This window comes from Ranitomeya imitator, chromosome 2 (assembly GCF_032444005.1).
Source record: "Ranitomeya imitator isolate aRanImi1 chromosome 2, aRanImi1.pri, whole genome shotgun sequence".
NCBI classification, from domain to species: Eukaryota; Metazoa; Chordata; class Amphibia; order Anura; family Dendrobatidae; genus Ranitomeya; species Ranitomeya imitator.
In genome coordinates, this window is record NC_091283.1 from 380,121,584 (window position 1) to 380,147,528 (window position 25,945).

At 48.2% G+C, this 25,945-nt stretch overlaps 1 protein-coding gene across 1 annotated transcript in view; it reads right to left on the reverse strand.

Moving 5' to 3' along the window:
- LOC138666627 (zinc finger protein 850-like) overlaps positions 1–19,904 on the reverse strand; it is a 138,518-nt gene extending 118,614 nt beyond the window's left edge. Inside the window, exons 1-5 of the mRNA XM_069754823.1 lie at positions 19,864–19,904; positions 11,039–11,188; positions 10,730–10,909; positions 10,523–10,646; positions 10,344–10,441 (exon numbers count right to left, since the gene is read on the reverse strand). Coding sequence (XP_069610924.1) covers positions 10,344–10,441; positions 10,523–10,646; positions 10,730–10,909; positions 11,039–11,188; positions 19,864–19,890 — 579 coding nt within the window. The 5' untranslated portion in view covers positions 19,891–19,904. The remainder of the gene's footprint in view (positions 1–10,343; positions 10,442–10,522; positions 10,647–10,729; positions 10,910–11,038; positions 11,189–19,863) is intronic.
- Positions 19,905–25,945: the final 6,041 nt, after the last annotated feature.

A 25,945-nucleotide genomic window follows, 5' to 3' on the forward strand; every position in this document is an offset into this window, starting at 1 on the left:
ATAGGACACTGCAAGGGCTCTAAGAGAAACCCACAACGCTTAGCATACTCCAAGTCCATCAAATTCAGGGCAGCGCCTGAATCCACAAATGCCATGACAGAATACGATGACAAAGAACAGATCAAGGTAACGGACAGAAGAAATTTTTACTGTACCGTACCAATGGTGGCAGACCTAGCGAACCGCTTAGTGCGCTTAGGACAATCAGAGATAGCATGAGTGGAATCACCACAGTAGAAACACAGCCCATTCAGACGTCTGTGTTCTTGCCGTTCAACTCTGGTCAAAGTCCTATCGCACTGCATAGGCTCAGGTTTAAGCTCAGGTAATACCGCCAAATGGTGCACAGATTTACGCTCACGCAAGCGTCGACCGATCTGAATGGCCAAAGACATAGACTCATTCAAACCAGCAGGCATAGGAAATCCCATCATGACATCCTTAAGGGCTTCAGAGAGACCCTTTCTGAACATAGCTGCCAGCGCAGATTCATTCCATTGAGTGAGCACGGACCACTTTCTAAATTTCTGACAATATACCTCTATCTCATCCTGACCCTGACACAGAGCCAGCAAATTTTTCTCTGCCTGATCCACTGAATTAGGTTCATCGTACAGCAATCCGAGCGCCAGGAAAAACGCATCGATATTACTCAATGCAGGATCTCCTGACGCAAGAGAAAATGCCCAGTCCTGAGGGTCGCCGCGCAAAAAAGAAATAACAATCAAAACCTGTTGAACTGGATCACCAGAGGAGCGAGGTTTCAAGGCCAGAAATAATTTGCAATTATTTTTGAAACTCAGAAACTTAGTTCTATCTCCAAAAAACAAATCAGGAATAGGAATTCTGGGTTCTAACATAGATTTCTGATCAATAGTGTCTTGAATCTTTTGTACTCTTGCCGAGAGCTGATCCACAAATGAAGACAGACTTCTAATGTCCATCGCTACACCTGTGTACTGAACCACCCAAATGTCTAGGGGAAAAAAAAGACAAAACACAGTGCAAAGAAAAAAAAATGGTCTCAGAACTTCTCCTTTCCCTCTATTGAGAATCATTAGTACTTTTGGCTTCCTGTACTGTTATGAAAGGCAATTCAGTACCACAATGGACATAGCGGTCAGAGCACATACAGTGATCTGACAATAACCCAAAATCATAGAACGAGCTCTGAGACGTGGGAACGCTGCAGACCGCAATCCCTAATCCTCTCCAAACAACACTAGAGGCAGCCGTGGATTGCGCCTAACTCTGCCTATGCAACTCGGCACAGCCTGAGAAACTAACTAGCCTGAAGATAGAAAATAAGCCTACCTTGCCTCAGAGAAACACCCCAAAGGAAAAGGCAGCCCCCCAAATATAATGACTGTGAGTTAAGATGAACAGACAAACGTAGAGATGAAATAGATTCAGCAAAGTGAGGCCCGACTTTCTTAACAGAGCGAGGATAGAAAAGGCAACTTTGCGGTCTACACAAAACCCTAAAGAAAACCACGCAAAGGGGGCAAAAAGACCCTCCTTACCGAACTAACGGCACGGAGGTACACCCTCTGCGTCCCAGAGCTTCCAGCAACAAATTAGACAAGCTGGACAGAAAAAATAGCAAACAAATAGCAAAGAAGAACTTAGCTATGCAGAGCAGCAGGCCACAGGAATGATCCAGGGAAAAGCAAGTCCAACACTGGAACATTGACAGGAAGCCAGGATCAAAGCATTAGGTGGAGTTAAGTAGAGAAGCACCTAACGACCTCACCAGATCACCTGAGGGAGGAAACTCAGAAGCCGCAGTACCACTTCCCTCCACCAACAGAAGCTCACAGAGAGAATCAGCCGAAGTACCACTTGTGACCACAGGAGGGAGCTCTGCCACAGAATTCACAACACTCGTGCAGCGGACTACGGAGGGTGAGAATAGCAGGTTTTTTGCTTTTTTATTATTTTTATCATTAGATCTTTTTACTATTGATGCCGCATAGGCAGCATCAATAGTAAAAAGTTGGGGACATACAGGGTTAATAGCAGCGGTTACGGAGTGCGTTACCCGCGGCATAACGCGGTCCGTTACCGCCAGCATTAACCCTGTGTGAGCGGTGACTGGAGGGGAGTATGCGGGCGCCGGGCACTGACTGCGGGGAGTAAGGAGCGGCCATTTTCTTCCGGACTGTGCCCGTCGCTGATTGGACGTGGCTGTTTTGCCGCGACCAATCAGCGACTTGGATTTCCATGACAGACAGAGGCCGTGACCAATGAATATCCGTGACAGACAGACAGACAGACGGAAGTGACCCTTAGACAATTATATAGTAGATAACATTTTGAATGAGAAAATCTAAGTTTTAAGTCAAATTTATGCAGAAATATGGAAAATTCTGAAATGTGTGTAAGCAGAAGCACCGGGCTGGGGGTACCTTCCTTGCGCCGGATCCGGAACTGTCAGGGCTGTCTTTCGTGTTGTTCGGGTCAAGCTTAAAGAACCGAACCAACCTTTGCACTTGGCAGCAGGTTGTGTGCCGGAGGATAAAAGGAAAAAGCGCACGCGGAAGCAGGAAGACTTGGCAGGAATAGACAGTGCGCAGCAGGGCGAGGTGAGTGCTCCATCCTTCGAGCTAGGTGCCAAACGCACCAGGCCCGTGACTGCTGCAGCTAACCGCCTAAGAAACACTGGGTGACCGTGAACTGTACTTTACTGTACCTCCTGGTGCATATTTGTCAGGCCACATTGGGCCTCAACAGCACTGTGGTCTGTGTCTTACTTCCCCACAGCTACCCCTGGAATAAGGATCCTGCAGGAGGCATCAGAGAATAACCACTGCCGCCAGGACCCAGCTCGACGTTGTCTTTAAAACTACACAGGATCAACTCCGCTCTTACCGTTGTTGGCGCCATCGTTTGTTTCTTGGACTCTACAGTCTGGAGGTCTTCTGATCGGATAAGTTGCACCTTAAGAATGCTTACTGCTATAATAACCTGCATTACCCCCAACCCGCATACCCTCCATCTCATATTACCCCTGTTGAACTGTCTATCTCCCTGCGTGGAGTCCATACTTGTTAAAGTAAATACGTTAACCCTTGCTCTGTCTCCTGTCTGTCACTGCATCCCGCAACCTGCTATCACGTGCAAGCACCACTGCAAACAGAACTGTGTGGGAAACCTCGCCACAGTCTTCATTCCAACTCTAAACCATCTCTTCAACCTATCACTAACAAGTAGAGTTGAGCGACTTTTACTTTTTTCGGATCAAGTCGGGTTTCGCGAAACCCGACTTTGTCAAAAGTCGGGTCGGGTGAAATCGGCCGATTATTGCGAAAAGTCGGGGGCCGACTGAAACACGAAACCAATGCAAGTCAATGGGGAATCAAAGTCGGCAGTGAGTGGAGGACAGGATAACACCTACAGTGCCCATTTTAATGCCAAAAGCATCAATTCTTATTACTTAACCTTGTCAATCTTAATTTACTTTACAATAATAGTTAGGCATTGAAAACTGGGGGTCATTTGGCTAACGTTGTGGGGGTGGGGGGTTTTTCTGGCTCAAGATCTTCGTGGGCCCAGGAAACGCGGAATACGTCACGGCGGTGGAGCAGGGAGAGGTAAGTATTTCAACTTTGCAAGTGCTGTGATCCTGAGCAAGCAGGGGGGGCCCACTCGTTGGCACTGGCACAGGGCCCCTCATAGTACGGCGGTGTGTTTGACTGCGGGTGGCGCCTCCCACTGGCAGAGACACTTTTGCGTACTATGAGGGGCCCTGTGCCAGTGACTTCGCCAACGAGTATGCCCCCCCACCTGATGAAGGAACCTGCACTTTCATCTGCACCTTCCTCTTTGCCCCCGTGTAAGGTGGTATAGTATGCGAGAAGGGGAACCTGACTTTAAACAGGGTCAGATTCTGGCTGTGTAGAGTGCAAGGGGAATGTAGTGGTCTGGGTCAATGTACCAGCAGACTCATCTAGCAGTGGCTGGGCAATGGGCAGGATGAGGAGGAAACACAGATATAGGCCCAAATAATAAAGTAGGCTAAATGCAGTTCAAAATTGGTAACAGGACTAAATGGGCGGCATTGCTTTGTTCAGTGGAGGACAACTGTAATGAGTGGCAGACACAGTTAGTAGGCCCAAATACTAAAGTAGGCTAAATGCAGTTCACAATTGGTAACAGGACTAAACGGACGGCATTGCTTTGTTCAGTGGAGGACAAATGTAATGAGTGGCAGACACAGTTAGTAGGCTCAAATACTAAAGTAGGCTAAATGCAGTTCAAAATTGGTAACAGGACTAAACGGGCGGCATTGCTTTGTTCAGTGGAGGACAACTGTAATGAGTGGCAGACAAAGTTAGTAGGCCCAAATACTAAAGTAGGCTAAATGCAGTTCAAAATTGGTAACAGGACTAAACAGGTGGCATAGCTAGGTACAGGGGTGGGCTCCTCTGCTGAGTAGCAGACTGTGGTAGTAGGCGCAAAGTATTAACTGGTCTAAATGGAAGCCAGGGCCCCTGTATATTTTAACTATCATCTATCATTTCAACAAATTAATATTAGCAGTGCCATTGAAGGATTTAACAGCACAGACTACACAGTGGTGGAGCAGGGAGAGGTAAGTATTGCAAGTGGTAGAGCACTGTTCGAGCTGGGGGGAAGGAACACTCTCTCGTGGGCAGCGGTACTGGCACAGGGCCCCTCATATTACGACGGTGTGTCTGAAGTTGGTTGTGCGCCACCACCGTCAGAGACACTTCATTGTACTATGAGGGACCCTGTGCCAGTGCCGTCGCCCAAGAGTGGGCCCACCCACCTGTCCAGGCAAATGGCACTCGCACGGGTGCTTGCGCCAGGTGGTGACCACGGCCCTGTGGGGGGAGTCAGCCCATTTAGGGAGGTATAAAAATGGCCTATGGTGGACATTCAGCAGCTGCAAATGGAGGAATTGGAGAAGTCAGAAAGAGGAGGCCAAAAGCAAGACATTTTTCAGGCAAGCTACGTGTCAGCAGTTGAAGGTGGGGCAAAATAATTTGAAATCCATGATTGGTTCATTTTAATGAAGGTTTAATGAAGAATTCGCACACTTAGGTGCTATTGTGCTTTTGCCACTACCACCAGATGCACCACAACCACCACCGTCAGTACCAGCTGGCAACCACCGCCCACGGGCTCTTCCACCAGACTTCCTCATTTTTTGGAAAATCTAACCAAAATAACAACCGTTATATGGTACTGTAAAACAAGGTAGAAGGTGTATATAAACTTGTTGAGAATTTAGATCTCCCTTTTTTTTGGGAGACTGAACCAAAACTCAGGCCCTGTGCATAAAACAACGCAATGTAAGTGGCAGAAAGTGGCCGGCTGACATACGACAAACTAAGGCTACGTTCATATTTGGTTGTTGTGCGTTGCGTCGGCGCAAAAACGCATTGTTTTGTGACGCATGCGTCCATTTTTGGCTTGATTTTGGACGCAAAAAAAATGCAACATGCAGCGTCTTCTGCACCCTGACCCTTGCGCCAAAAATGACGCATGCGTCACAAAACGCAAGACAACGCATGTCCATGCGCCCCCATGTTAAATATAGGGGAGCATGACGCATGCGTCGCCGCGGTTGCGCCCGACGCAATGCAAATGTGAACGTAGCCTAACAGGACTGCAGTATATCCACTTTGTGAGAATTTGAATCTCACTTTTTTGGGGGAGACTGAACCAAAACTCAGGCCCAGTGTATATAACAACGCAATCTAAGTGGCAGAAAGTAGCTGGCTGACATACGACAAACTAACAGGACTGCAGTATATGCACTTTGTGATCATTTGAATCTCACTTTTTTGGGGGAGACTGAACCAAAACTCAGGCCCTGTGCATAAAACAACGCAATGTAAGTGGCAGAAAGTGGCTGGAAGATATATGAAAAATACAAGGACCGTAGTACAATTTCAATCTCCCTACAATGATCTCAGGAAAAGTATGGCAGCAATAAAAAGGACTGCTGCACACAAAAGTGTGGACAAATAAACAAGAAAGGAGCAACAGGATTTTTGCTTTTCAAAAAGCAGTTGGTTTGCACATCAGCGTGCAAACAGCAATGCAGCTATCAGGGAGCCTTATAAGGCAGCCTAATAAGCTACAGAGCTGATGCACAAAAATATAGCCTCCACTGTCCCTGGAAAAAAATGGTGGTGTTGGACAGTGGAAATCGCTACAGCACAAGCAGTTTGGGGGTTAATCTTCCCTCCCTAACTATATCCCTTCTTCTGATGAAGCTGCAGCAAGCTCTCCCTATGCGAAGATTGGCAGAAGTAAGATGGCGGCCGGCGTGAACGTCCCTTTATAGCCCCTGTGGCGTCATACGAAACGCGACTTTTGCGCGCAGATCGCCGACCTCATGGCCAATCCCACACTAGGATCGGGTCGGGTTTCATGAAACCCGACTTTGCCGAAATTCGGCGATTTTTTAATTTGTCCGATCAATTTCGCTCAACCCTACTAACAAGTGGTGTTTTCCCCTCAAGCTTTAAACATACCTCAATCACACCTATCCTCAAAAAGCCCTCTCTTGACCCATCCTCTGTATCTAGCTATCGCCCTATATCACTTCTCCTCTATGCCTCAAAACTACTGGTACAACACGTCCATCTTGAACTGTCCTCCCATCTATCTTCCTGCTCCCTTTTCGACCGCTTACAATCAGGCTTCCGGTCACACCACTCCACTGAAACTGCCCTAAGGTCACCAATGACCTATTATCCGCCAAGAGCAAGCAACACTACTCTATCCTCCTCCTCCTGGACCTGTCCTCTGCCTTTGACACAGTGGACCATTCCCTATTACTACAGACACTCTCATCCCTTGGCATCACAGACTTGGCCCTATCCTGGATCTCATCATACCTAACTGACCGAACATTCAGCGTCTCCCATTCACACACCACCTCCTCACCTCACTCCCTATCTGTTGGAGTCTCGCAAGGTTCAGTTCTAGGGCCCCCGCTCTTCTCCATTTACACTTTTAGCCTGGGACAGCTCACAGAATCTCACGGTTTTCAGTATCATTTCTATGCTGATGACACACACAGATCTACATCTCTGGACCAGATATCACCACCCTACTAACCAGAATCCCTCGAGTCTATCCGCTATTTCATGCTTCTTCTCCGCTAGATTTCTAAAACTTAACATGGACAAAACAGAATTCATTGTCTTTCCCCCATCTCACGTGACCCCCCCAACGAACCTATCCATTACAGTAAACGGCTGCCCACTCTCCCCAGTCCCACAAGCTCGCTGTCTCGGGTAATCCTCGACACTGATCTCTCCTTCAAACCGCATATCCAAGCTCTTTCCACTTCCTGCCGCCTTCAACTCAAAAAATATTTCACGGATCCGTACATTCCTAAACCAAGAATCTGCAAAAACCCTAGCCCATGCCCTCATCATCTCCCGCCTCGACTACTGTAACCTCCTGCTCTGTGGCCTCCCCTCTAACACTCTCGCACCCCTCCAATCTATTCTAAACTCAGCTGCCCGACTAATCCATCTATCCCTCCGCTATTCCCCGGCCTCTCCCCTCTGTCAATCCCTTCACTGGCTCCCCGTTACCCAGAGACTCCAGTACAAAAGCCTAACGATGACATACAAAGCCATCCACAACCTGTCTCCTCCATAAATCTGTGACCTCGTCTCCCGGTACTTTCCTGCACGCAACCTTCGATCCTCACAAGAGCTCCTTCTTTACTCCCCTCTTATCTCCTCTTAGCACAATTGCATACAAGATTTCTCTCGCGCATCACCCCTACTCTGGAACTCTCTACCACAACATATCAGACTCTCACCTACCATCGAAACCTTCAAAAAGAACCTGAAGACCTACCTCTTCCGGCAAGCCTACAACCTGCAGTAACCACCGATCGACCAAACCGCTGCTCAACCAGCTCTGCCCTCACCTACTGCATCCTCACCCATCCCTTGTAGATTGTGAGCCCTCGTGGGCAGGGTCCTCTCTCCTCCTGTACCTGTTGTGACTTGTATTGTTCAAGATTATTGTACCTGTTTTTATTATGTATACCCCTCCTCACCTGTAAAGCGCCATGGAATAAATGGCGCTATAATAATAAATAATAATAAAATGTAGGAGGGGGCAGAAGGAGAGGAGTTCAGAGAATGTTTCCAACTTTAGTACTGGTGGGTAGAGTACAGTAGAGATGAAAGGATGAAAAAGTCACTTCACTAGTAGGACAAAGTATTATCAAGAATATATAGCACAAACTTTATTTGCATGATATTATCCACTATCAGCCACATCAGAGAAGTGAACAAAAAGCAAGACTGTGCTCCAACTGTTGCCTGAGAGTAACTGGAGGCAGCACCTGTGTTTTTCACACTACCCCAACAGTCTATGCATTTAACGATGTCTCACCCAAAACAATTTCTAATTATTGCTGCTCACCAAACAAACAGTCCTCTAACTCTGCAAGTAGTTCTCATCTGAGCAGCTTTGATTAAGCAAGTAGTTTAGCAGCTGCCAACTTCCTGTTGAGGGAGGCAGGACTACAATTGAATTTTTGATTCTAACATTAATTATAATTAAAGCGCATCTGACAATTAAAGTTTAATAATCACCAAGCCCTACTGTCCAGAAGTCCATACGCAAATATCAGAGGACTCGGGATGTGCCAATGAAACATTCCCCAAACCATTATTACATCTCCAGAAATGTTGATGTGGCGCCCCAGGGTCCTGGTCGTCACAGTGGTATTGCTTTCCTCCAGGGGAGAATGATGCTACATTCGGAGGCAAGAAAGGATAACTGTAACCAGGTATCACAAACATGCAACACATTCACACTCCAGGCCACCAGGGGGAGCTTTTGATCCTATTTACTAGGTGACTCCATATATATATATATATATATATATATATAATATATATATATATATATATATATATATATATATATATATATATATATATATATATATATAAATAACCGGTATTTTGGAGAGAAAGTTAGTTAGTTCCTGACAGAGCTGCAGCAGTGAGTTCCAGACATCCGTCTGAGGAGGACAGAGGGTTTACAGAGCTGTGCATGTCCCCCAGAGCTGGAGCTCCCAGAAAGAGACATTTGGAAGGCAGAATTGATTGCAGCGAGCGTGCATGAGAGGAAGCACAGGAGGCGATACCAGAAGGGGACCAGCCCTGAGCAGGCTGCCTCCTTCTGAGGCGCAGAAATCCGGTAGCCGGAATACCGAGGTTATAAGGACCTCCACGCCTTACATCAGAGACTGCCAGGACAGCTAATTGCACGTTACCTGTCCGCACCCACACCCAGAAGGCACGGTGACACCCCACAGAGCCGGTTCATCTAAGAGACCCTATAAACAGGCTCAAGTCACCAGTCATACGGGTTTTGACCTATCCTATCCGGGGGACAGAGAGAGAGATAACATCTTTGAGGACCTTATGTGAAGCTTCTAGCAGTAAGGGACTACACCACTACAGCGCAAAGGAAGGCTTCTATTCTCCACCAGGATAAGGGGACTCTGGACTTGCCTCTGAACCGGCCGGACCCTACCTGCCCTGTGGTCTGGTGCCCTGGACTGAGGCTGCTGAAACCATCAGTAAACAAGGTAAAGAGACTGCAATCCTGTGCCCTCATTCTTCTCTGCAACTCTCACCATACCACCATCTACACACCGGGAGCCCTGGGGATACACTTCACCTGTAGGAAGGTATACCATCTAGCTGCCATAACATCACCCCAGCGGACCCCTTAAAGCAGCGTTGGTCACCCTGACCGAATACCACAGGTGGTGTCACGAACATAAACTTTATCCCTTTAAAGACTTTTCCCTTTTACATGGGCGCCCAGGGGCACGGACCGGGTCACAGCCACCGTGACATCCCCTGTGAACCGCAGGACCCGGTACCGAGTACCACTAGCCCGCGGGGCGACTCATTGACACCTGAGAGAAAGGACTTTTGCCAAGTTCTGACCCTCCACTCAGTATGATGCAACATAGATCTGAATTAATCTCTACTGCTTAGTAATATATTTTTTGCACTCTTTGAATTCTCTCTCTTTTTCACTCAGTCAGCAATGGCATTGAAACTGGCCATCTTCTGCTATAGCAAATCAGTGTTAAAGAATTGTACACTTGGAAATGTCAGCTGTAGCACCAATATTGTATGTGACCTGTTCTTCAAAACTATTCTTGATGAATTCCTCTGACATTTTTAAATTCCATACAGGTGTCCCCAATAAATTGGCCATTCAGGGTGTAATACTGGTGAATGAAACAAGACTGCACACAAGGCCTTTACAACCTTCTACACACTTCATTACACCTCATCTCTATCTACCTGATGATCCTGAAGAACACTGGGATTTTCTTGTTTACAGGCCTGTGGAAGAAGAAGACGGGGACATCTCTCTGGTGTTGTCATCTTACTGGATAGAACTGGAGGAAACACATACAGGGACTGAATTCATTCTTTACATACAGATGATTATAGGCTGTGTATTTAGTCCTGTCTATTACCTGGTGATGTGAGGGGGTGAGGAACCTCCATCATGAAGTCCTTGTACAGCTCTTTGTGTCCTTCTAAATACTCCCACTCCTCCATGGAGAAATAGACGGTGACATCCTGACACCTTATAGGAACCTGTCACATACAATGGTACAGTCATCCCCGCGATCCCTTCATAGCGTTTCTGTATAATGTCCTAGCATTCCCAGCAGTGTCACCTCTCCAGTCAGCAGCTCAATCATCTTGTAGGTGAGTTCTAAGATCTTCTGGTCATTGATGTCCTCATGTATCAGGGGGTAAAGTGGAGACCTCGTGATTGGGCTCAGGGGTCTTCCCCATCCCTCAAACACAGGGGCCTGACAGCGCTCGCTAGAGGTCTTCTTCACTACTGTGTAATCCTGGTTATGGAGAGACACATTAATAAATCTTACCCTAGATATTTCCAGAGTCCTCACTTCTCCAGTTCTGTCCATCTGTTATTCCCATAAATAAGAATGATATAATATGACGTCATCAGAATCTCTCACCTCTCCAGTAAGCCGGAAGAGGATCTCTAGGGTGATGTGTAATATTTTCTCTGCCATCTTGTCCCTGTCCCTATCCATCCTGGACAGGGCAATCAGGAAAATTCTCTTATATAGAGGATTTCCACTTAGAGGATCCGATATTGTGGGGACCTGAATGGGGAGAAGATGACGATGTAACAGCAGAAAGATCCCATGTAAGAAATCTCCTGTTTTAAACTAGCAAGCCAATTCAGAATTACTGAAGCCCCACTAACTTATCATTGAGGGAATGTGGCCATGATCAGAAACTGCTTCGGATTTGACGCTTCGTATTTCAGCAGCGTCAAAACCGCAGCGGCCAGCTGTAACAGCATAGTTGATGGTATTTCTTGAAATCCCATATCCAATGTGCGTGCATGTTCACCTGCAGATCACCCGTGGACACTGATATGCGGCACCTCTTTCATAACTGCAACATGTAAATTTCTACTGTGGAGATGCACAAAAATTAAATCAATAGAAATTCATTGAATGCGGTAAATTCGCACGGTTCAGTGAACACATGCAAATTCACCTGTGTTCAATAGACGGCAGCACTTTGGAAGTAGCAAACATGTGCTGCATCCAAAGCGCTGCTACTTCCAGATCGTGGACACTGTAGTGCAGCGGTGTCCACACTGTGCAGTGATGAGGCAGGGACCCAAGAATGTTCAAAGCAAACGTAGGTTTTAATGTCCCTAAAATAACTTACAAACAAAAGAAATGGTATCCTCCAGATCACAGCCGGGAAGCAAAACAGTCCATATATGCACCCGGTTGCTGGGGCCGACCGCACCACTGTATCATGCTGCGGGGTGCCAGGAGTTAGCCCCACTGGGCTCTGTGTTCCCTCACACGGCAGAACTTTTGCAGAGCTGTTTGCTCTACACCATGCCAACACCCAAACCCCTTCCTGCAGGTTTTTTTTTTCCTCAACTCGATTCAGTACCGGGTTTTCATAACAATTCCTTGGCCAAATAACTTAACCAGGTTTCATGCTTACTTTTATCCTGCCTTGTGAACATTTGTCACCATACTGACCATTCCTCTTTTGGTTTCTCATACGGAAGAGTCTTTACCACTCCCACCACATGTTTTATCTCTCCACATGGGGTAGAAAATGTAACCTCCGTGGTCAGGTACTCTCGGAGGTCCCCATGTATGCAGACCACATCCACCTTCCGTCCATTAGGACTGTCTCCAGCAACCAGGGACCCGTGCACCAGAGTCACCAAGCTCCCCGAGTCGAAGAGAGCGTCCGTCTGGTACCCATTAACGAGTACCTGGCACAGCTGAGATTCGGTACTTGCACTCCAGCAAATTGAATACGCTTCTGAGTGATAGCGACCCTCGCAAATCACACCAGTCGCTGCCTCACATACCCCCCTCTGTTCAAACTTGTGGGGTTGAACATTTGTCACCAGACAGGGGGACCTGGATAGGGCCTCTGCATTTCCCTGTGATTTTCCTGCCCGATGTTTCACTGAGAAACTGAAATTTTGCAGGGACAGGAACTATCTGGTGATCTGAGCATTCCTCTCTTTTGCGTTTCTCATTCAGATGAGGGGTGAATGGTCTGTTACCAAAAGAAACTGATGCCCGAGCAAATAATAGTTTAAGGACTCCAGGGCCCATTTAATCGCCAAGCACTCCTTCTCCACTGCGCTATGATTTTTCTCCGCCACGGTCAGTTTCCTGCTCAGATGGGTGATTGGATGCTCATCTCTGTTCACCTCTTGCTACAGCACCACTCCTAGGCCTACCTCTGAGGCATTTGTTTGGACGATAAAAGTTTCTTTGAAGTTGGGGCTGATGAAGACTGGCTGTCTAAACAATGCCGACTTCAGGGATTGGAATTGGAATGCTTCCTGCGCTTGAGGATTCCACCGGACCATAACGGACTTCTTACCTTTTAGCAGGTCAGTTAGGGGTGCTGATTTCCCCACAAAATTGGGTATAAACCAGCCATACTACCCAATGATGCCGTGAAAAGCCCTCACCTGTTGGATACTCAACGGCTTGGGTCGGTTTTGGATGGCCTCAATCTTATTTACTTGGGATTTGATAACCCCGCCGTCAATCACATAACCTTAATACCGGGCTCCCGTGAGTCCTATCACACATTTCTTTGGGTTTGCCGTTAACCCCGCAATTCTGAGAGACTCCAGTTTTACTTGTAACTGGGACAGATGGGTCTCCCAGTTGGTACTAAAGATGAATATGTCATCCAAATACGCCGATTACTGATGAGCGAGTATACTCGTTGCTCGGGTGATTGCCGAGTATTTGTCAGTGTTCGGAGATTTAGTTTTTTTCACCTCAGCTGAATGATTTACGGCTACTAGCCAGGCTGAGCACATGTGGCGGTTGCCTGGTTGCTAGGGAATTCCCACATGTGTTCAGCCTGTTTAGCAGCCATAAATCATTCAGCTGAGGTGACGAAAACACAATCTCCGAGCACTTACAAATACTTGGAGATCACCCGAATATGCTCGGGAAAACTCGAGCAACGAGTATACCTGCTCATCACTAATGCCGATGCATATTTCCGATGAGGCTCTAACACTATGTCCATCAGCCTTTGGAATGTGGCCGGAGCCCCATGTAACCCAAAAGGCAAGACGACATTGTGATATAGACCCTCTGGCGTTATAAGGGAGATCTTTCGCTGATTCTGTTAGCTGGGCCTGCCAGTACCCTTTGGTGAGGTTGATATTGGTGAAGTACTGAGCCTTTCCCAGTCTCTCAATTAGCTCCTACACTTGAGGCATTGGATAGAGGTCAAATTTTGACACCTCATTTAACTTTCTGAAGTCATTACAGAAGCGTAACGACCCATCTATTTTAGATCTTAGCACAATGGGACTAGCCCACTCCTCGATGACTCCCAATTGAAGCATTTGCTTCACTTCAGCCGCTATGGCTTGCCTCCGGGCTTCTGGCACCCGGTACAGTTTCATCTGTACCCTTACCTTGTGCTGGGTGACAATGTCACGTTGAATCATCGAGATTCGCTGCGGCAGTTGAGAATACGTCTGTATTTTGCTGCACCAAAGCTCGAGCCTCTCGTCGCTGCTGTTTTGTGAGGGCGTCATTAACTTCCTCACACCTGGCCGCATCCCTGCCCGGGGCCAGAGGGTTCCCCGTTGGTACCTCCAGAGTCGCCTCCATGACCAAGTTGCTCAGGATTCCTTTTCCCAGGTTGGTGCACCCTATAATTCTCTTCGCCCACCTTCCCTCGTAAATCAAATGGCTCCTGCCACTTGGCCATTTACTCCCTGGAGTTGGCAAGAGTACCAAAACGCGGTCCCCTTCTTTAAAGGTGCTGACTGTGGCCCTTTTATTACACGTGCGGCTCTGAGTGGCCTGGACATCCAACAGATGCTCCTTTACTATGGCCGAACGGCAGCAATTTGATCCTGCATACTTGCCACATGCTCGATGACTCTTATGTGGAGTGGGCTCCTGTTCCCACATCTCCTTGGCTACATCCAGCAGTCTCCTCGGGTGCATGCCATACAATAGATCAAATGGGGAGAACCCCATGGATGCCTGGGTTACCTCGCGAATGGTGTACATTAAATAGGGCAGTAACATGTCCCAATCCCTCCCATCCTTGGCGACCAACTTTTTGAGCATGGCCATGAGTTTTATTAAACCTCTCCACTAACCCATCGGTTTGTGGATGGTAAGTCGACATACGTAGCTGTTTAATTTGGAGCAGCTTACATAGCTCCCTGGTCACCTTAGACATAAAAGGAGTTCCTTGATCTTTAAGGATCTCCTTGGGTAGCCCAAGGTAACAAAACATGGCAAATAGTTCACGGGCTCTTATTTTAGCCGAGGTGTGGCAAAGAGATATTGCATCTCGGTACTGGGTGGCGTAGTCTACGACTACTAATATGTGTTGGTGGCCCCGAGCGGATTTTACTATTGGTCCTACCAGATACATCGCAATCCACTCAAAAGGTACCTCTACAATGGGCAGAGACACCAATGGACTCAGGTAGTTCATGGTGGGTGAGGTTAGTTCGCACTCAGGACACGTATTGCAGTACCTTTGGACCTCAGCGTAGACACCTGCATCTTTTTGGCCCCCAAATACCCTTCCAGCTTGTGAGTGTGAGCCATGTCGAGCACCGCCCAATGATAGGATTGGGGCACTACCAGTTGTTCTACCACCTCATTCCTGATTTTATCAATCCTGTACAGTAAAGGTACAGTTACACTAAACGATTTACCATCGATCACGACCAGCAATACGACCTGGCCGTGATCGTTGGTAAGTCGTTGTGTGGTCGCTGGAGAGCTGTCACACAGACAGCTCTCCAGCGATGCCGTAAAGCAGAGCGGTGACGTCACCGCTGTGCTCTGCTTTACGGACAGCTGGCGCTGACACAGGATGCAGGAGGAGTGCAGGGAAGCTGACGGCGGGGGACGTAACAGACATTGGAATGTGAGTATGTGTTTTTTTTTACATTTACAATGGTAACCAGGGTAAACATTGGGTTACTAAGCGCGGCCCTGCGCTTAGTAACCCGATATTTACCGTGGTTACCAGTGAACACATCACTGGATCGGCGTCACACACACCGATCCAGCGATGACAGCGGGTGATCAGTGACCAAATAAAGGTCCTGATCATTCGCAGCGACCAACGATCACCCAGCAGGGGCCTGATCGTTGGTCGCTGTCACGCATAACGATTTCGTTAACGATATCGTTGCTACGTCACAAAAAGCAACGATATCGTTAACGAAATCGTTATGTGTGACGGTACCTTAACTCCTGGTTGATCGTTATCCGGGGAAATTCCATCTCCGCACCCGGTTGCTGAGCCACCCCATTCACCTTGATTAGTTTTTCCCGTGGCCAGGCCAGAGTGGGATACTAGAGCTGGGCGGTCTCAAACTTACCAGGGGACACCTTCAGCTCGGGGATCGGAGGGGTCTCCTCAACTTCTTCTGCCAATACCTCTAAGGGAAATCTATCAGGGTTACACTCTGTCCCTGGGTTGGTGACCCCCACGGCAGGTATCCCTGACTCGGGATCTTCAGTTTCTGAGCCTGGAATAACATTTACCTTGGGAGGGTTAGCTCTAGTCTCCCACAGGGACCAGAACAGGGGTAAGTCTCTTCCCAATACAGTCCCATACGGAAGAGTCTTTACCACTCCCACAGCGTCTTATCTCTCCACACGGGGTAGAAAATGTAACCTCCATGGTCGGGTACTCTTGGAGGTCCCCATGTATGCAGACCACACCCACCTTCCTTCCATTAGGACTGTCTCCAGCAACCAGAGACCTGTGCACCAGAGTCACCAAGCTCCCCGAGTCCAAGAGAGCGTCCGTCTGGTACCCATTAACAAGTACCTGGCACAGCTGAGATTCGGTACTGGCAGGGCCTGTAGTGGCAGTGCAGGCTGGCTGGGCAAACATAGACATATGGTGCGTATACCTGCAGTCCATGAGTTCAACTGTTATGGGGCAGTTGGCAACTACATGCCCAGGCCATGGCATCGCCAACACTTAACAACTGCGACACAAGGGAACCTTAGGGCCGATTTAAGGCACACGGGTCAGTTGTCACTCTCCTTCCGAGATATCCCCTCTGTACGGGCACGATCCGTATTGGCCCTGGTGGAGGGTCGAGGACTTTTCCCTGCCTCCTGAGTCGGCGGTGCCTTACGAGACAGCTGAAGTGGAGCAGTGTCCCGTATAAAGTTCTGAGTGCATACCGCTCTATCAGTCCTACCACCAGGTCCAGAATGCCCGGGTCCCCTTTCCCCACCCAACGCTGTATGGCTGCTGGTAGAGCTCTTACTAGCCGGTCGACCACCACCTCTACCATCTGGAATGGGGTTAATGTCTTGGGCTGGAGACATTATTTAACCAGTTGCTTCAAGTCATAGGCCTGAGATCAGGCAGGGCGAGTGTCGGAAAAGGACCACAGGAACATCCGTTGTGCCCGCACATATATATTAACCCCCAGTCTGGCAAGGATCTCACCTTTCAGCTTCCCATAGTCCAGGGCATCGTCCCGACTGAGGTCCAGGTAGTACTTCTGTGCATCTACCGTCAAGAAGTTGGCCACCAATTCAGCCCACTGGGTCACCAGCAATCTCTCCCACTTCGTGGTGCATTCAAATATGGTGAGAAAGGCCTCCATGTCATCCTCAGGCACAGAACCGGACCTTGTACCGGGCTTCCAATTGGAATGTTGTCGATGGTGGACCCGACTCTCGTATAGCCGCGATCTGCTGCATCAACAAGTTATTTGTCTGCTGCTGTTGCTGATACTGCTGCTCCTGCTGACACCGCAGCTGCAGCTGCTCACATTGCTGCTCCTGCAGGTATTGCTCATGTTGCGGCTGCTGAGCGAGGACCCACTGTTTCAACAGCTCCTCAATCTTGTCCACAGGCTTGAGGTGTAGCATTGCTGGCTTAATTATTGACATGCAGCACGCTTTGGGGTATACCTCATACCTCAGTTCACACTGCTCCGCATTCTCCAACCATATGTAGAGCAGTGGTGTCCACGCTGTGCAGTGATGAGGCAAGAAAGTTCAAAGAAAACGTAGGTTTTAATGTCCCACAAAAAAACTTACAAACAAAAGAAATTATATCCTCCGGATCACAGCCGGGAAGCAACACAGTCCATATATGCACCCGGTTGCTGGGGCCGACAGCACCACCGTATCACGCTGCCGGGTGCCAGGAGTTTGCCTCACTGGGCTGTGTTCCCTCACATGGCAGAGCTTTTGCAGAGCTGTCTGCTCTACACCATACCAACAACCAAACCCCTTCCTGCAGGGTTTTTTTTCCCCCTCAAATCGATTCTGTGGCCATGGGCCACTTGTAAGATCTGGGCTGGAGAAAACAGACCGGCCCCACTACCTTCCTGCAGTCCGTTTAAAGGGAACCTGTCACCCCGTTTTTTGAGATTGAGCTATAAATACTGTTAAATAGGGCCTGCGCTGTGCGTTACTATAGTGTATGTAGTGTACCCCGATTCCCCATGTATGCTGAGAAATACATTACCAAAGTCGCCGTTTTCGCCTGTCAATCAGGCTGGTCTGGTCAGGTGGGCGTGTTCACAGCGCTCTTTTCTTCCCCAGCTTTCCGTTGGTGGCGTAGTGGTGTGCGCATGTCCAAAGTTCCGACTTCCCCGCGCCCACGTGAAGACACAGCGCGCGATCTGCGCTGTAATCCCTTGCATCGGTGGGGGCGGCCATCTTCCTGGGGCCGCGCGTGCGCAGATGGAGTGCTCTGCTGCACGGGGCTTCAGGAAAATGGCCGCGGGATGCCGCGCGTGCGCATTAGAGATCGCGGCGGCCATTTTCCCAAAGCCGAGATTGCATCTGACCAGACCAGCCTGATTGACAGGCGAAAACGGCGACTTTGGTAATGTATTTCTCAGCATACATGGGGAATCAGGGTACACTACATACACTATAGTAACGCACAGCGCAGGCCCTATTTAACAGTATTTATAGCTCAATCTCAAAAAACGGGGTGACAGGTTCCCTTTAAAAAATAAAAGCCCATACCGGGTTTTCCTTAACAATTCCTTGGCCAAATAATTTACCCAGGTTTTATGCTTACTTTTATCCTGCCTTGTGACTCACAGGCACCCTACTGTAACCAGAAGGCACTAGAGCGGATCCAATACACTTCCGAGCGCATCCTGGGGGACACATAACGACCCTCGCAAATCACACCAGTCACTTCCTCACAGCACATAGCCTTAAGGTACCTTCACACATAACGATTTCGTTAACGATATCGTTGCAACGTCATGCTTTTTGTGACATAGCAACGATCCCGCTAACGATCTCGTTATGTGTGACAGCGACCAACGATCAGGCCCCTGCTGGGAGATCGTTGGTCGTTGGAGAATCATCAGGACCTTTTTTGGTCGCTGATCACCCGCTGTCATCGCTAGATCGGCGTGTGTGACGCCGATCCAGCGATGTGTTCACTTGTAACCAGGGTAAATATCGGGTTACTAAGCGCAGGGCCGCGCTTAGTAACCCGATATTTACCCTGGTTACCATTGTAAAAGTAAAAAAAAAAAAAAACAGTACATACTCACATTCCGGTGTCTGTCACGTCCCCCGCAGTCAGCTTCCCTGCACTGACTGTCAGCACCGGCTGTAAAGCACAGTGGTGATGTCACCGCTGTGCTCTGCTTTACGGCCGGCACTTACACAGTCAGTGCAGGGAAGCTGACGCCGGGGGACGTGACAGACATCGGAATGTGAGTATGTACTGTTTTTTTTTTTAACTTTTACAATGGTAACCAGGGTAAATATCGGGTTACTAAGCGCGGCCCTGCACTTAGTAACCCGATGTTTACCCTGGTTACCCGGGGACTTCAGCATCGTTGAAGACAGTTTCAACGATGCCGAAGTCGTTCCCCTGATCGTTGGTCACTGGAGAGAGCTGTCTGTGTGACAGCTCCCCAGCGACCACACAACAACTTACCAACGATCACGGCCAGGTCGTATCGCTGGTCGTGATCGTTGGGAAGTCGTTTAGTGTAACGGTACCTTTAAGCTTCTTGTTGCAAAGCTCTGATCTCAGATCTGATTCACACACATTATCAGAGATGGGGCTATGCAGTCTAAGTCAAGTATTACTAAAAGAGATAATAAATTCCAACTTCAAAAATTATATGTATCCTAAATGCACAGAATGTAAATCTCATAGCACAAATACCGGCCCCACATACATCTACATTCTCCTGGAATGTGACCGCAGCACTGAGGGGGTTACTGCCCAGTAATGGGGAATCTCCAGCACCTACCTCCACCTGCAGAGCCGCACACCACATATATGGCTGTTCTGTGCGCACAGGACCTGTGATGAGGTCACAGGAGGGGAGGAGTCAGCGGTCACATGATCAGGGGCCTCAGTGTATGCCAAACTCCGATGCAAGCACTTTTGACTTCTATAGGTTGACTTGGGAGACCCACTGACATCATACTCTGCATACTAAGGATTTATATCTAGGAGGTGGTCACTAGGCCTATAAATGGCTTCCCCTGGGTGAAGACAGAACCTGTACCTTAGCGCGCCTTACGTCTGCTACCTTCATACTTCCGCATGGTGAGCTAGATATAAATGCTGACCCCAAACATTCCCTATATAAACGAGCTGCAGACAATCACCCAGACTGAATGGCGGACCTCACAGAGTGGACATGGAGATAGGGAATAAGAGTATATTCATTTACCCTTTCATTACATAAATGTTGATATTACTAGTGTACAGTGATGTATCCAGGAGGGGGGCAGCTGGGGCATGTGCCCTAGGCGCAGCTGACAGGGGGGCGCCAGCGGGCCGCCTGATGATGCGGCGGTCCGAGGAGGCTCCTCGTCGAGTCATACCCAGGGGTCAGCAGGGGGGGGTCGAGGGGGCTGTCTAATTATACTTGCCTGCTCCTGGCGTGGTCCCTGCAGGTCCCTGGCTGCCTGGCACCCCAGCTTCTTCCTGTACTGAGCGGACACATGGTACCGCTCATTACAGTAATGAATATGCGGCTCCACCTCCCATAGGTCCTATACCCGGTGGCAAAGAGGAAATGCCTGGTGGGCTCAGGACATCCAGTGGTGTACAGCTCTCCCAGCGGCACCCGTAGAACAGAAAACCGAAACCGTTGTGGAAGCAACGTCTGCAACCTCCGATGCTCGCGATCATGCGGTTCGGACCCTTGGGTCTACCCTTTCTCGGCCGAGAGGGGTAGTGTGCAAGGTAAAACCTTTACTACCCCCAGAACTTGAGTAAACCTCGAAACCATGAAGCTGTAAATAGTTAACTGTTTGTTTTCCTGCTTTTTGCTGCTTTAAACCCGTCCAGGGTTAATTCTTAAAGGGATCCCTTCGTTTACCAGGGATCCCTATTTGTTCCAGTTTGCACAAAGTTCATCATGGTTTAAAAGGAACATTGGAATCATGGACGGTAAATGGTTCCCGAACTGTCCCCTGTAAATAGTTTGCACCTTCTTAAAGGTGCTCTCTACTGGTTTTACAAGAAGGAAGACCTTGCGAAGAAACTGTTCCTGATGACGACGTGAAAGTTTCTATGGTCTTAAAGTTAATTACTGACTTGTTGATTGTTTGTACTACCTCAGAAAGGACTAGTTTCCCTCTTAAAGGGAATGTTTACTTGTTGCACCTTGATAATGTTGCCTTAAGTAGTTGAATAGCAATAGTGTGTACATAGTAGATAGAGTGTAGCTAGATAGTGATAGTTAATGATGTACTTTGAATAACACTGAGGACAGAAGAAATTGGAAGTAAGATACAGCCTAGCCCGCAGAGGGGGTGAAACCTGTTCTGCATTTCAATAAAGTGAACCCGGACGGGTTAGTGAGTCCTCTAGAGAGCCATAGATAGATGGTTAATAGACTTTGCACTTAGAAAAAAATAAGGGTTTTATGAAGAGAATGTTAATTTATTGTTGAGAAGTAACACTTTTGAGTTTTATAACATACCTTTAGTGGGTACACACCCTTAAAGGAGAAGTACTGTTTGAATTTGCACTTAGCAGATAGAATACCTAAGCAGGGTAAGCAGGGACATTGGTAAGATTCCCCTCTACCCAAACACAGACAATCTCAGTAGTAATGAGAGATTGGCCTTAAAGAAACTACGGGCCCTGGATGATGTAATTTTCAAACCGGCTGACAAGGGTGGGAATATAGTGATTTGGCCTAAGACACTGTACGAAAATGAGGCTTTTAGACAGCTGAGAGATGGTAAATGTTATAAAAAATTGACGTACAATCCCTTGGATAAATTTAAATCGGAGCTTACGTCGATTTTGAAAACGGCATGGGACAATGAAGTAATTACTAAGGAATTATTTGCAGCCCTTCATATTTCTGAGCCGACAGTGCCTACACGTTACCTCCTACCAAAAGTTCATAAAAATCAGACAGTACCTCCTGGCAGACCTATTATTTCCGGATGCGGAAATTATCTTGAAAATGTGAATAAATTTATTGATGCCAAACTGCAACCATCGTTCATAAAGGATACCACCGAATTTTTAAAAAAAGTGGATGGGCTTTGTATTGAAGATGACACATTATTGGTGTCTTGCGACGTAGAATCCCTTTACACCAACATCCGCCACATTGATGGAATTAAAGCAGTCCAATATTTCGTACAGAATTCATCAATGTCTACCTCTATGGGTATGTGTCCACGTTCAGGATTGCATCAGGATTTGGTCAGGATTTTTCATCAGTATTTGTAAGCCAAAACCAGGAGTGGGTGATAAATGCAGACGTGGTGCATATATTTCTATTATACTTTTCCTCTATTTGTTCCACTCCTGGTTTTGGCTTACAAATACTGATGAAAAATCCTGACCAAATCCTGATGCAATCCTGAACGTGGACACATACCCTTAGAGTGCTTTTGTGATCCAGTTGCTTGAATTCTCATTATCACATAACTTCTTTTTATTTAAAGGGTCCCTCTACCTGCAGCCCCAAGGTACCACTATGGGTGCTTCTTTTGCACCGGCGTATGCAAACCTTTTCTTGGGGCTGTGGGAGAGGGACCTCTTTATGTCAGGTCAGATGCCATCAATGGAGCGTGTCCTCATGTGGGCACGCTACATTGATGGCATTTTTCTGATCTGGCAAGGATCAGCTGATACCCTTAAGGAATTCATGACGTTGTTGAATCAGAACAATTACAACATACATTTAATGTACAAATCGGATTACAATACTCTTGAATTCCTTGATGTCACTATCCGAAGGGGCAAGGACGGCTGTCTATGTACTGATCTATATTGAAAGACTACCTCTGTGAACTCTGCTCCATGCCACTTCGGCACATCCTCCGGCTATGATTCGATCAATACCGGTAGGACAATTTTTACGGTTACGGAGGATATGCTCTGACGAAAGGATTTTAATAGACAGGCTGAAGATCTTAAAAAGTGGTTTTTAGAGAGAGGATATATGGGAGGTGGAGCCTATGGGAAAACCCCGCCCCTATGGGTGAAGATTGTTCCCTCCAAATTCAGGTGACAGAGTCCCTTTAAAGATTAAAATATGTACATACTGTATGTATGTATGTATGTATATTGTAGAAATTTAGGCTGTCTATATCAAAGACTGCTGCTGGGCTCTATATATCAGAGGCTTCTGCTGGGCTGTATATGTATGAGAGGCTTCTGCTGGGCTGTATATATATGAGAGGCTTCTGCTGGGCTGTATATATATATGAGGGGCTTCTGCTGGGCTGTATATAGATGAGGGGTATCTGCCGAGCTGTATATATCAGAGGCTGTTTACCTGTATATGTGTTAGGAGTCGAGTTTCCTCTGCTGCACAGGGGGAATCTCGATCCGTGTCTGCTGCGGTCTCCCATTCGGTATCGGCCGCAGTGGGCTCTGCTCAGCGGAGACGTCGCTCCCAGCGTCTCGCTGGGGCTGATTCGGTGCATAGGGTCACTACTGCCTTTTCTGGCTTTCCTATGGTACCCTGCACTGATCTGCGGCGAGCGAGCCTCTCTGGGACTAAGTCCTTGTTTACTCACACTGAGCATGCCCAGGGCAGGGTCTCCCACTGGAGGGCGAGGGCCACATGTTCGGTCACATGCTCAGGTGCTGCAGTACATTCCATTGGGCCTTCTGGAAGGTCCTGAAAGGGCAAAACATGCTCAGGTACTGCAGCACTTTCCATTGGTCCTTCTGGAAGGTCCTGAAAGGGCAAAAACTTCAGTAGCAGCTTCCTGTGCTGCAACTATATAAACTGCGCATGACCGCACGGCCATGCGCTAGTATCGTCTTATGTTATGTGCTTTGCGCCAGTGTGGTCACATGTATGTGTGTTCAGGGACCCGGCTGAAATAAGCCCCTAGAATGCTGGCTCCTCCGGCGAGGAGTTTTGTGTGTTTGTGTGACCACTGACTGCTCTCTGTTTGGGCAGTTAGCCTGTGCCTCTGTGGAGTCTAACAGGGCACAGTGCTTTCCTTTCACGGCTACTCAGTGAATTAACTGAGTTAGTCTATACTGCTATATAGCTCCGCCGTTTGCTAGCAGCAGGTACTCCTGCACGGTGGACCCCGGGCTGCGAACGCACCAATATCAATAAACATCTCTATTTACTCGGTGCGGTCTGCTAGCCCTAACAGAATACTAGCGCCAGGGTCTGGCTAGTAAATGGCGGACATTCAGCAATCTTTGCGGTATATCCAGCAGCTGGAGGGTAGGTTGGCGGCTCTCGAGAGCTCAACCTCAGCTGTGGATGTTACCGCAGTTGCTGTACAGGCTGCTAGCGTGGCTGCAGCAACCTTGTCCACTGCCACCCCTGTTCCGACGTTATCTCGCCTCCCGCTGCCAGAAAAATTTTCTGGAAATAGCAAAACTTGTAGGGGATTCGTGAGTCAGTGCTCTATTCACCTCGAGCTCCTGGCTGCACGTTTTCCTACAGAGCGGGCTAAGGTGGGATTTATTGTGTCTCTTTTGTCGGACAGGGCGTTGGAGTGGGCTACGCCGCTGTGGGAGCGTGGTGATCATGTGGTGCAGAGTGCTCCATTGTTCCTGAGCACTCTGAAAAAGGTCTTTTTAGGACCTCAAGTCACCCATGACACAGCGCTCCAACTACTGGCATTAACTCAGGGTGAGTCCTTGGTCAGCCATTATTCCATCCGCTTCCGTACTTTAGCTTCCGAGCTGGAGTGGTCGGATAAAGCCCTTATCCCCATATTTTGGAGGGGCCTGGCTGACCACATTAAGGACGCTCTGGCCACTAGGGAGATTCCTGCCACACTGGAGGAGTTAATAACTGTCTCTACTCGTATTGACCTCCGTTTTAACGAGCGGAGGTTGGAGCGAGCCCAGTGTAGGCAGAGGTTTCGGCTGGCTCCCACCTTCGCCAAACCTTTGGAATCTCCAGTCCAGGCATCCGAGTCACATGAGGCCTTAGAGGTGACACGAGCGGGATCCAAGTCTCAGTCTGCCCGTGCACATAAGGTCTGTCATGTTTGCCAGCAGTCAGGACACCTTGCCTCCAAGGGTCCTCAGCGGTCGGGGAAACGTCAGCGTCTAGTGGCAGTTGGAGGAGGTACACTAGACACGGCGACGTTTGCCTCAAAGTTGTCCTTCAAGGGGACAATTACCATAGGCCCATCCACTCTTATGGTCGAGCTATGCGTGGATTCTGGGGCAGAGGGTAACTTTATGTCTTCCGCTTTTGCCCAGCGTCACGCAATACCCTTGGTGATGCTCGCCAAGCCAGTAACCGTTCAAGTGGTAAATGGGTCAACACTACCTTCACAGATTACCCACCAAACCATTCCTTTCACGCTATCTGTGTCTCCATCACATCAGGAGATAATCTCCCTATTAGTCATTCCTGAGGGAATTGATGAGGTCCTGTTGATTATACCATGGCTTCGCTACCATTCTCCTCATATTGAGTGGTCCTCTAGGAGAATTTTGGGATGGAGTAAATCCTGCGAGGGTAGATGTCTGAGGGAGTGCGTTCAGATTGCTACTACACAGGTACCCGCAGATCTTTCCTCTCTCCCCAAGCACTATTGGCCCTATGCAGACGTGTTCTCCAAAAGAGCTGAGGAGACCCTTCCGCCTCACCGCCCCTATGACTGTCCTATTGACCTCTTGCCTGGTGCTAAGCCTCCCCGGGGTCGAGTCTATCCGTTATCTCTCCTGGAGACGGAGGCAATGTCCCAGTACATCCAAGAGAATCTGGCAAGAGGATTCATTAGGAAGTCAGTGTCACCGGCAGGGGCAGGGTTCTTCTTCGTACAAAAGAAGACTGGAGACTTACGTCCATGCATAGACTACAGGGGTCTTAACGCCATCACTGTTAAGAACAAGTACCCACTACCCCTGATATCTGA